The sequence below is a fragment of the Prunus mume genome, linkage group LG1 (genome assembly GCF_029339155.1).
Source record: "Prunus mume cultivar Tortuosa linkage group LG1, ASM2933915v1, whole genome shotgun sequence".
NCBI classification, from domain to species: Eukaryota; Viridiplantae; Streptophyta; class Magnoliopsida; order Rosales; family Rosaceae; genus Prunus; species Prunus mume.
This window is the reverse complement of record NC_142698.1, coordinates 10,780,732-10,792,716: the sequence shown is the minus strand read 5'-3', so window position 1 is coordinate 10,792,716 and position 11,985 is coordinate 10,780,732. Positions and strand designations below refer to the sequence as shown.

Here is an 11,985-nt window from a genome sequence, read left to right as displayed (position 1 = left end):
CTATAAAAAAATTAAAATTATTTTTAAAAAGTATCTTATAGGTGTGGAAGCGCTTGCGGAGAGCCTATTATTTAATTATACTACAAAATTTTGAAAATTTCAGAAAGAAAACCGCAACAATTTTTCCATTAAACAAAAAACAAATTGCTTTTTATTTCTAAAAGACAATATATTTGTACCATTTTACCCTTTTCTATTAATTGGTTTTACAAAATCGACCTATAAGAAATTTTAACCCGACAAAACCTAAACCTCAAATCCACCGTCTCTCCCGCTGATCTGCAACTCTCTTTTGCCGCTTGTCCCGTCTCTCCGGCGGATGTGCTGAAAGCCTTCGTTACACTTGGAACATCGAACTTCTCAAGGTACTCTCTCTGTCTCTCTCTCACACACACACACGGGACATAAATGAAGATTCAATTGAGCGAAATTGAGAAAAAATTTATGTATTAGCTGCTGTAATTTTTCAATGGAGATTTAGTTTGCGTTGATCAGGATAATTCATCTGCATCACTTGAAAATCTCAAACAATATAAAAAACCGGTCACTTGATATCTCAAAAAATAAAACCTTCAAATTTGTATTTGAATTCTTGTTCTAACATCGAGGGTATTCAATTACTGTAATTTACACTTTGTCTTATGCGGACCACCCTCAATATGATTGACCCAACATGGCAAATTTAGGTTATTTTGTTGTTATGTGTCAAGGCTTTCCCTTGCCATGCCATATTGCTGATTTCAAAATGGTTGACCCCTGAACTGTGCAGTAATTTGGAGGGAATAACATGCTCATAGAGTATTAAGAAACTGTCCCTGTTATTAGTAGCGTCATTCACTGCTTGAATTGAGTGAGGCACTTCACTACCGCATCGTGTCAGCCTATTCCCTAGCCATGAGCCTGTAAAGATTTACAAAAACCTTGTTAGAACCAGTGAAGGGGCTTAAATAAGTGTAAGGGAATGTCTCTGGTCTTTTAAATGACTTAGATTTTCACCCTTTTGAGGTCTCTCATTTTTCCCCTGCTAACATCAAAGGTGATTAGTTTAGGACATTGCCTCTCTTATTATTTTTTAGACAATATGTGTCCTTTCACTTCTGCACACTGCATTTTCATTGTTTGTTGGTTGGTCACACGTTTTTCACTGTGAAATGTATTTTGAGGTATCCATTTTACTTTCGTTACACAATACTATTTTTCACACTAGGCAAGAGAGGCTATATGTTTTTTGGGCAATAGAAAAATGTGGCTAGAAGTTGGTTATACATAGACAATGTTCTTCTTTAGGTTTGTAGATGACTTGTGCCACAAATAACCCTGCAGCATGTGTCCAAAACCAAACTATCTGTATATATCCCATGTTGGCAGGAAACAAAGCATAGTGAGACTAAGAGCCACTTATTTGAGAAATTTGTGGCAGCTGAGTGGCTGTTTTAGCTGAAGCTTTTCCATTAAGAATTTCCTGTTGAATTAAACCATTGCTTATGAATTTTTGAGGCCTTTATCCTCCTATGCTTTTGTTTTTCTGGTAGTTCTCTATTCATGTTTTGAGAATGAATTATTTCATGTGAAGCGTAACTCTTAATGTCTATGTATAAGAACATATTTGGCAGTTGCCAATTTGCCTTTGGATTTTCTCATGATTAGCATTTTCATAAGATACAGTTGTATGCTATCTATGCTATTACATTTTAAGCTTATTATAATTCTTTCCTTTTTTTGCAGATTCTTTCCATCTTTCATCACAAACTACTGAAGTTATTGGTCCCTGATTATTTATTTATTTATTTATTTCTGTTCATGATCAAAAGAAACCAACATGGGAAGGGAGAAGACAACAGATTTGGAGTTTGAAGCAAGGAAAGACAAGAAAAAGTTAAAGGAGAAAAGGAAGAAGGATGAAGCTGATAGAAATTCCTCTTTGATTGAAGTCTTTAAGGACAAAATGGGCGAGTTAGTTCAGGTGCAGAAATTTGACAGGAATGGTGGAGAAGGGGTCAAAAAGAAGAAGAAAAGAAAGAGGGAAATGAAGGTGGCTGATAGTGAATTAAAGTCAAACCTGACTACTGAACAGGTGCTCATAAAAGATTGTGACAAATCCAATGGGAAAGTCATGGAAGAAGATGACTTTGCTGGTAAGGAAAAGAAGAGAAAGAAACTCTTTGAGGATGACAAAATGGATGAGTCAGCTAAGAGGTTTAACTGCTCTAAAGACAAAGACGTTGCCGAATTGAACAAAGTAGAAGTGGATAAAAAGAAAAGAAAGAAGAAAGAGAGGAGAGAAAAGGTGGGTGGTCAATTGGTACAGAACATCACAACTGATGGAAAGGAGACTGAAGTAGAAAGTGAGCATTCAGATGGGAAAATCATGGAGAATGGTGGAATCATGAAGAAACAGAAAAGAAAGCATACAAAGAATTCAAGAAGTGAAATGCAGGAAACTGTGGTTGAGAAACTGGGCACAGAAAGCAGTAGAATTCAAGAAAATAGTTTCTTAGAGAATGACGGTAATGTGCATGCAACTGGAGATGAGACAAGCAACAGAAACATAGATGATGTGAATGTAGAAGATGGTAATAAAGGGAAGAAGAGGGCCAAGTCAGAGAAACATATGAAAAAAGCTAAGTCAGATAAAGGAAGCCTAAGAACCCAAAAAAGTGGTAGGGGTCCTGATCTTTCTGAAAATTCTACACCTAAGAAAGTCACAAAAAGAGTAAGTTTTGCTGATGATGTGGAGGTCTTTTCACCATCTGATGGCCCAAAAGATGAGGAAAAGGGCTTAGTACGAGGTAAGCGGTTTTCAAAAGAAGAAGACAAGCTTGTAAAAGAGGCTGTTTTAACATACATAGAGGAACATGGCTTAGGTGAGGAAGGCATCAACAAGATACTCAATTGTGGATCCAACCCTGAAATAAGAAATTGTTGGAAGGATATTGGGGGATTCTTACCCTGGAGGCCTTATAAGAGCATATATTATCGAGCCCATATTTTATTTGAACGAGCTGAGGAACGTAATTGGACCACTGAAGAGTATGAAATAGTAAGACGTGCCGCTATGGAAGCTGAGGCTAAAGGTGAACCCAAACCCAATTGGAGAAAGGTGGGTAATGAACTTGGCAAACACAGAATTCATGTCAAGGATGCATGGCGTAGAATAAAACTGCCAAACATGAAGAAAGGACAGTGGTCGCAAGAGGAGTACCAGACTTTATTTGATTTAGTGAACAAGGATCTGCAGATGAGGGTGTTGGAAGAAAAAAAATCCAAGCATGGCATGCTGCGAGATAATATTAAGTGGGAGTCAATTAGTGAGACTTTGGGCAGCAGAACCAATCCCGTTTGCTGCCAGAAGTGGTATTACCAATTAACATCACCTTTAGTAACTGAAGGTCTGTGGTCTGATACTGATGATTATCGCCTACTTTATGCTCTCGATAGCTTGGATGCTTGTTGCATGGAAGACGTTAATTGGGATGATTTGCTTGAGCATAGGTCTGGAGATGTATGTCGAAAGCGATGGAATCAAATGGTCAAGCACATTGGTCGGCATGGGACTAAGTCCTTTGCTGAACAAGTTGAAATTTTGTCGAAGCGTTATTGTGCCGATGCACTTGAAGCAAGAGAAGTCTTTGATAGTAAGCCTGTAGTTGACTGAAATTTGTTTGGTATCAAAGTGGCTGCCTTTTCTTGTTTCGTTGGTTTTGTGTCAAAGACGAAGGTTGTGTTGAAGAGGAGATCATTTGACATTGTCCGGTTATAAAAAATTAGTCATATGCTGATAGCCTCGGAAGGTTCCAACTGAATTTGCATGTGATTGCAATATGCTTTTTCAGAGTTGTATTCAGCTCATGAAACTTGATCTATCTTTAGTTTTAGTATCCGCATTCCTCAGCAGTAATCAAAATGTTTGAATTTGCATGTTGTTGCCCTACTAGATCCATAAATTATCCGTGAGAGACTATTTTTCCGTGTTTCATTTTGATGAATGTATTTTTTTTTAGATTGCTTTGCGTTTACTTCAAACTCAGTTCTTTTTACATGTTTACTATGGAGGATCAGACTGGACTAGCCTAAATTAGCTAAATAACTAGATTTCATGTACAATCAAAGAAGAATATGGATGTCATCTTCTAACTTGAAGGATTAAGGGGGACTATTCGTATGGGGTTGATGCCTAGAACTTATCTCTACTATTCATATGAGGTTGATGATTAAAACTTACTGTAGTCCTCTTTACACCACATTTTTGCCCTTCTCTCCCTCTCCATCTTCTCCTTCGTCGATCGCTCCTCAACTCCATCATTGGTGTTGCTCATCTCTCATCTCTCTACTTGTCTTAGGACTCAAATCTCATATTGAAAAAATGGCATATCCTAGAGTGGTTTAAGAACTTGTCTTTAGGACTCAAATCTCATATCGTTGCTTCTCTACCTCTCCATCTTCTGACTGGTTTGGTTTAATTATACTACAAAATTTTGAAAATTTCAGAAAGAAAACCGCACAATTTGCCCATCTCTAAGAGCAATTCCAGCGTAGAGCCCTTCCCAGGCAGGAGGGCCCAAGCCCCAAATTCATCTTCCAATGGCTGAAGCAAGCTAGGCAGTTGTTGGGGCCCACCAAACCAGCTAGCCCTCAGGCAAAATGAGCCCATGCTCTAGCTGGGTTTCTTGACAAGCAACAACAAAAATATGAAAAAAATACAAAAATTTCAGAATCTTTTTAAAAATAAATACTTAGTCATATTCTTCACTTCCCACACCAAAATTCCATACAAATTTCTCTCCTCATATCTTATGTGAATAGTTGTTCATGACAATGGGTGAAAAAAACAAGTTTTTGTAAAAAGCGCTATCACTATTTACGTGAATAGTAATAATTCTTTCTCAAATGCGTGGAAGTACTCTAAAGACACCCAACAATTTTTCCATTAAATTAAAAACCAATTGCTTTTTATTTACTTTTCTTTTTTATTTCTAAAAGACAATATTTTCATACCATTTTACCCTTTGCTAATCATTGTTTTTACAAAATGGACCTGTAAGAAATTTTAACCGACAAAACCTAAACCACAAATCCACCATCTATCTCGCTGATCTGCAACTCTCTTTTGCCGCTTCTCCCGTCTCTCCGGCCGATGTGCTGAAAGCCTTCGCTACACTTGGAACATCGAACCTCTCAAGGTACTCTCTCTGTCTCTCTCTCTCTCTCACGCACACACACGGGACATAAATGAAGATTCAATTGAGGGAGATTGAGAAAAAATTCATGTATTATCTGCTGTAATTTTTCAATGGAGATTTAGTTTGCGTTGATCAAGATAAGTCATCTGCATCACTTGAAAATCTCAAACAAGATAAAAAGCCGGTCACTTGATATCTCAAAAAAGAAGAAACCTCAAATTTGTATTTGAATTCTTGTTCTAACATTGAGGGTATTCAATTACTGTAATTTACACTTTGTCTTATGCGGACCACCCTCAATATGATTGACCCAACATGGCAAATTTAGGTTATTTTATTGTTATGTGTCAAGGCTTTCCCTTGCCATGCCATATTGCTGATTTCAAAATGATTGACCCCTGAACTGTGCAGTAATTTAGAGGGAATAACATGCTCATAGATTATTGAGAAACGGTCCCTGTTATTTGTATCGTCATTCACTGCTTTAATTGAGTGAGGCACTTCAGACCACATCGTGTCAGCCTATTCCCTAGCCATGAGCCTGTAAAGATTTACAAAAACCTTGTAAGAACCAGTGAAGAGGCTTAAATAAGTGTAAGGGAATGTCTCTAGTCTTTTAAATGACTTAGAGTTTTCACTCTTTTTAAGCTCTCTCATTTTGCACTTGCTAACATCAAAGGTGATTGGTTTAGGGCATTCTCTCTGTCTCTCTGATTATCTGTTGGACAATAGGTGTATTTCTTTCACTTTCTGATGCTGCATATCACTGTTTGGGCTCGTTTGGGATTGATTCTGAATAGGCCAAAAAACACTTCTATGGAGAATCACTTCTCCAAATAATCACTTTAAGTAGTTTTAAGTGATTTTATGGAGAAGCATATGGGAGGTGCTTCTGCCCATAGTCACTTAAAATCACTTAAAAGTGATTATACGGAGAAGCACATGGGAGGTGGTTCTCCCTAGAATGATTTTGGCCTATCCAGAATCACTCCCAAACGCGCCCTTTGACCTTTTTCATTCAGAACTGTATTTAGATGTAGTCATCTTACTTTCATTACGGTACACTATTTCTTCAATACACCAAACAAGGGTGTGTTTTTGGGCAAGAGAGACATGTGGCAAGAAGCTGGAAATACACATGCAATAGTCTTTTTAGTTTTTTGGATGACGTATGCCACATAAAACCCTTGCAGCATGGGTCAAATGACAAACTTGTTCCAGACTCAAATTTCCAATATATATCCCCCATTGGTAGTGAACAAAGCATAGCGAGACTAATAGCCACATGCAACACACTGGTTATCCAAAACAACGATCCATCCAATTTCCAATATTATTTGGTTCACAAACTTCACTAAAACAATAGAAGTTCCAAAGCATGAGACTAATGAAATTTCAACATGATAATCACCAATCACATGTTTGGTTGGAAGATAAAAACAAATTATAGGTAATATCAAAATAGTCCAAGAAATTAAAGCAAGATATTTTCTCATGTAAGGACCTTATTCTTTAGGAGAGTAGGGATTGTTTACAGATGCTATGTGGTTTAAAAGGATGTGTCAAAATTTCTTACGCTGCACGTGTTTTTATACATGCACACACATATGTACATGCAATGAGTTTGTTTCTCCTGCGACAACACCTAACAGCCCACAGTTTTCTTCGTGCAAACCTCCTTAGATGAATTAAGGGACTCTTTTTACTTATTTGATAAATTTGTGGCACCTGAAGGCTGAGTGAGTTAATTGAAGCTTTTCCTTTTAAGAATTTTCCTGTTTAATTAAACCATTGCTTATGATTTTCGTAGTCTTTATCCTCCCATGTTTTAATTTGGGGGTAAATCTTTTTCATGTTTTGAGAATTAATTATTTCATGTGAAGCATAAATCTAGACTAACCTTGTAAACCTTGTTTCTGTGGTCTTGTTATTTTTAAATGTTTGTTTATAAGAACATACTTGACAGTTGCCAATTGGGCCTGTTTGATTTTCTGATGATTAGGTTTTCTTAAGATACAGATATATGCTATAACATTTTTATGCTTATTAGAATTGTTTCATTTTTAGCAGATCTCTATCATCTTCATTTCTCATCACAAGCTACTGATACACTTTAGTGAAAATATAAATGGAGCTGACCACCATTAAAGATGCATTTGATCGTGTTGCAAAGAAACAAAAACTGTCAAGCTCTAAAGCTCAAGAAGTGATCGATCAGATTGACCAAGAAATCCAGAAGACATTACAAAAGATCCAATCATCTAATGATTGCGAGTCTCAGGTTGATTATAAGTCTGCCCTTGCTGAACTTAAAGTGAAGCTAAAAGATATTGCTCCACTCAGTCAGTTGGAAGGCACGCAGAAGGAACTGAACGGAGCACTTAGCAAGTATCCAAAGCATCTTGAGAAATTCTTCAATCCTGATATATCCAAGGCTTATAGAAACATTGACTTTGATACACACACAGTTAATGAGATAATTGGCAGCCATTTCTGTCGGCAAGGCCTTTTCGAAATTGGCGACTGTTTTAGAACTGAGGCGAAGGAACCAGAATCTGAAGCTTCTGTGAAATCTCAGTTTCAGGAAATGTTTCAGATAGTTGAAGCAATGAAACATCGGAACCTAGAGCCAGCACTGAACTGGGCCATGACTAACTCTGATAAACTCAAACCAAATGGATCGGACCTATTACTGAAACTTCACAGTCTGCAATTTGTGGAAATACTGCAAAAGGGAAACAGAGATGGAGCTCTCCAGTATGCCAGAACTTATCTTGCTCCTTTTGCTTCTGACCATATGGCTGAAATTCAAAAGCTGATGGTGTGTCTTCTGTGGACCGGAAGGCTTGATCGCTCCCCATACTCTCACTTATTATCTCCAGCCAATTGGGACAAAGTGACTGGAGAGTTAACCAGGCAGTTCTGTAATCTTCTGGGGCAGTCTTACGAGAGCCCATTGAGTGTAACTATGGCGGCAGGGATTCAGGGGTTGCCACCTCTTCTCAAATTTATGAACGTAATGGCAGGAAAGAGACAGGAATGGCAGTCTATGAAGCAGTTACCTGTGCCAGTGGAGTTAGACCGTGAGTTTCAATTCCATTCTATATTTGTGTGTCCAGTGTCTAAGGAACAATCCACTGAAGAAAATCCGCCTATGTTGATGTCATGTGGACATGTGCTTTGCAAGCAGTCTATTACGAAGATGTCAAAGAACGGCACAAAATCCTTCAAGTGTCCATACTGTCCTTCCGATGTCGATTCAGTGCAGTGTAGGCCGCTCGTTTTCTGATGAATCTGCAAATGAACTAGTTGCAACACACTGTCCCAAACTGGATTAAGCTTGTAGAAATTAGTCATGTTGTGTTATGTAGCTATAGGATGTGTGGTTATGGTGGCAAAGCCAGTTCGTCTGGTGTGTTGCGTTTGTTGTAAATAGATATTCTTTTTACTGGCTGGCAGTACAAGCAGTCCACTTTCCCTGAGAATAATTTGAATGCATGATCTGGGCAAACGAAAACGGACAATACTGGCTCATCCTTCCGAATGAGTTCTACTTCTCCTGCTGGGTCATGTAAATTGTAATGGGCTTCTCAGGCTCTGGGCTTAATTGTTGAGCTGGATCTATTCTGATTTTCAGGATCTCAAATCCAGGTCAGTCTACAAAGCCGTGTTTGAGGCACTGGTAAGAGTCTTTTTCATCTAAACTGACCCTAATGACCTGCCTTTAGAAGAATGAGGAGCCTCCCCGGAAAAGTTCTCACTTTTTAGTATCTGTATCTTTCTCACCAACACAATAGACATTATAATATTTGTACTTTTAGTAATTTAATTTAGTTGTTTCCTTAACTTCTTGGCCTAGCAAACAAATTTTGGATGACCATTGGATTCTTATCTTGTTTGTTATTCAGGGTAGTTAGTGAAACAACACTCTCTGTGTCCTCTTTTTATATTTCCTCCTTGATTTAAGAAAAGTCTGAATCATCTTGAATTTCTCCCATCTTTTTTATCTCTTCATTTGATTAACTCCTGATATTCGCACTGGTGATAGAAACATATTATCTCTTTGTTGCTAAAAATTGAAAAATTGGATTTATGTTCAATGGATCACACCCACCAAGAAAAAGTAATTTGTTTTTTTCAATTCGTAATCATATATGAAATAATGGACGGTATAAATTTAGCAAGCAGTATTAGTGACTTACTTTAGAATCCTGGATTTTGTCACACATTATGGGAACTAGGCTACCCCAACACACATGTAATCATATCTTGGTGGTGAAATATTTATGCAGGGGCATAGAAAAGTGTTATGGATGATGTGCCTTTTGGGATGTAAATTTTATACAAGTTGGTGCTGCTTGGAGATGCACAATTGGGAAAAGAGAAGTGCAGCAATTAAAAAGGTAGGCACTCATGCAAACCCACTAAAAAGGCTTCAAAAGTGTGCGCAATTTATGGAAATCATCAGTGTACCCCCAAAAGTGCAATAAAGAGCTCCTGGCCAGAACAATAGAAGGAGTGTCTCAGAGAAAACGAAAACCTTTTTCAAGCTTAAGTTACTGTCACTCCCTTTCTTCTCTTTTCAGTTTTCACGCAGATTTAGGTTTGTAAAAGTGTTTTTAAGACCTTTTGTTTTCACCTTTATCTTTTTACTAACGTGCAGCTAAAGCCATGCTAATGTAATATTATGTACAAAATTAAGAGGGCTCTCAGCTAATATGATGGATATGAAGTGGTCCATGAATAAGAGCATGTGATTAGTTACTACTATGGAGGGTGGAGTGGGAGAGGGACTTTCCCATACCCATCACATTCTCCCCCCCCTCTCTCTCCCCCCATGTAATTTAAAGAGAGAGAGGTGACGCTGCAACTGGAGTAGGAAAGTATTTATCACAGGCTGGAGATCTGAGCTTAAGCAATTCCATGGGGACACTGTGAAGATGATTTCATAATTATAGTCTTCTAACATCAAGCATGTCATAACTTACTGGTTACCGCAAGCACACGTGATTGACTTCTAATTATTGATGCATTGTAACATCACAACGCATCATCGGTTGAGAGTCCCTAATATTTCTGCTTGTATATTCAGCTATTGATGTTAGAAAAGATCCCACATCAATTCATAAACTTAAATGTGGTGTCGATACAACTACAGATCCTTTCTTAAACCTCTTACATCCTAACTAATTCGATAGGTATGTCTGCGGAATGTGTTGGCTCTGTTTTTCTTTTCTTTTCATTTTTTTTGGAGTTTCTCAATCTGGTTAAGTCTGGTCAATCGCAATTCAAGCAAACTGTATGAAATTATGTGGAATATTTATATTAAACAAACGTGCATGCATCCTATCCAAGTTCCAACCAAGTTATTATCACCCCCATTTCATTGTGACAGTCGTGGGATTCTCATTGATTGGAAATGGCCCCCCTCAACTAGAATGATGAAAGATAATGGGACATGTGCAATGTATCCTCTCCCACTCACATAATTAATAAAAATTATGTTAGCATCGGTCGTCATTAACGTATTAGTAGCTCATAGTTATGTGGACGTATTAGTAGCTCATAGTTATCTACAAACGCATGGACAATTGATGATAGTATTCCTCAATTGACAATTACAATGTATTTTTTAGTTCACCCAAAAAACAATGTTTTTCTTTGTTTAGGTACCACTAAGGGTCGATGAATTTGACAAGTGCGCCACACATGTGAAGAAAGTGGTCAAATCTGAACACATATACATTGTACCACATCTAGTGCCAAATTCCCTTTTACTAAATCAAGCACTTGGTGCGTTCATAAGCATTTGGCAATCATTAAGCCTAATTTAAAACCCTACACTCCAAAATTCTTACAAAATATAGTGATATATAAAAAGGTTTTTTAGGTTTTAGACATAAAAAAAATTTCACTTTTGGAAAAAGCCAAAGCTTTTTCAAAAAAGACAAAAAAACCACTCAACTTTCAAATCAAAGACATGCAAATGTATTGGATTCCTTAGAAATCTAAAAATAAATAAGGCATTTTGTCCATTTTTGCTTCTTTTAAAATTTTTCTCTCTCCATTTTGCTTTTTCCAAAATGTCCCTAAAATTTTTGGCGTTGGCATCATCTTCTGCTTCATCTTCGAAGGCATGATTCTTTGTCATGCAGTCGGTCATTTGGAAGTGAAAGCTTTTGTCAATTTCTCTTAAACCCACCAAAAACCACTGAGGAGGGAGCCAACAAACAATATTACAGCTCACACAAACTTGCAAAAAACCAAAACCCATACATCACCTGCAGCTCATTATTGATTAGACCCAACCACCATATACAAACCAAAACAGCCATCATTATTTAAGCAATCCACTACCCATTCCCTTGGGTCTCTTTGGATATATCTAAGAACTTTGCTACCCACAGTCAGCAAGGTGTGGACGAAATCTAACCGTTGATGCATTGTTGGTTCTATATATCTGATTATTGATGTATTGTTGATTCAATATGAAATAACGGTCTGAACTACACACACTTAGAATAACAGTCAGAAATCGCTCAAACACACGTAACCGACTTAGGATATAGGTATATTTAAATACACATTATTTGGGTTTTGGGTTTTGGGTTTTTGGCGGGGAATGCTAATTGATAGAGACAATCAAAAGAGAAACACACCCCACACACTGAGCAGTGCAAACAACAAAAGGCTTCGTATTTTTTCTCATGTGGGGTTTAGGTTCAATGTTTGCCCTTTTTCTCTTCACTGCCACTATCACTATCCACTCATTTCCAAAAGGGCCAAGCCGTCCGTTCCTGCTTGT

At 37.6% G+C, this 11,985-nt stretch overlaps 2 protein-coding genes across 3 annotated transcripts; both read left to right on the top strand.

The window, feature by feature from the left end:
- The first annotated feature begins 223 nt into the window (after positions 1 to 223).
- On the top strand, positions 224 to 4,004 carry LOC103335522 (uncharacterized). Its single transcript, XM_008238540.3, has 2 exons — positions 224 to 365; positions 1,726 to 4,004. Exon 2 carries the CDS (start codon positions 1,820 to 1,822, stop codon positions 3,653 to 3,655), a length of 1,836 nt encoding a protein of 611 aa, XP_008236762.2. The 5' UTR covers positions 224 to 365; positions 1,726 to 1,819; the 3' UTR covers positions 3,656 to 4,004.
- A 1,035-nt stretch (positions 4,005 to 5,039) lies between these two features.
- LOC103335512 (LisH/CRA/RING-U-box domains-containing protein) lies at positions 5,040 to 9,026 on the top strand. Of its 2 annotated transcripts, none has more exons than XM_008238529.3 (2): positions 5,040 to 5,180; positions 7,251 to 9,026. In XM_008238529.3, exon 2 carries the CDS (start codon positions 7,309 to 7,311, stop codon positions 8,467 to 8,469), a length of 1,161 nt encoding a protein of 386 aa, XP_008236751.1. In that variant the 5' UTR covers positions 5,040 to 5,180; positions 7,251 to 7,308; the 3' UTR covers positions 8,470 to 9,026. The 2 variants fall into 2 exon arrangements, with proteins under 2 accessions (XP_008236751.1, XP_088909745.1); XM_089053619.1 differs by having other exon boundaries at positions 5,063 to 5,180; positions 7,248 to 9,026.
- Positions 9,027 to 11,985: the final 2,959 nt, after the last annotated feature.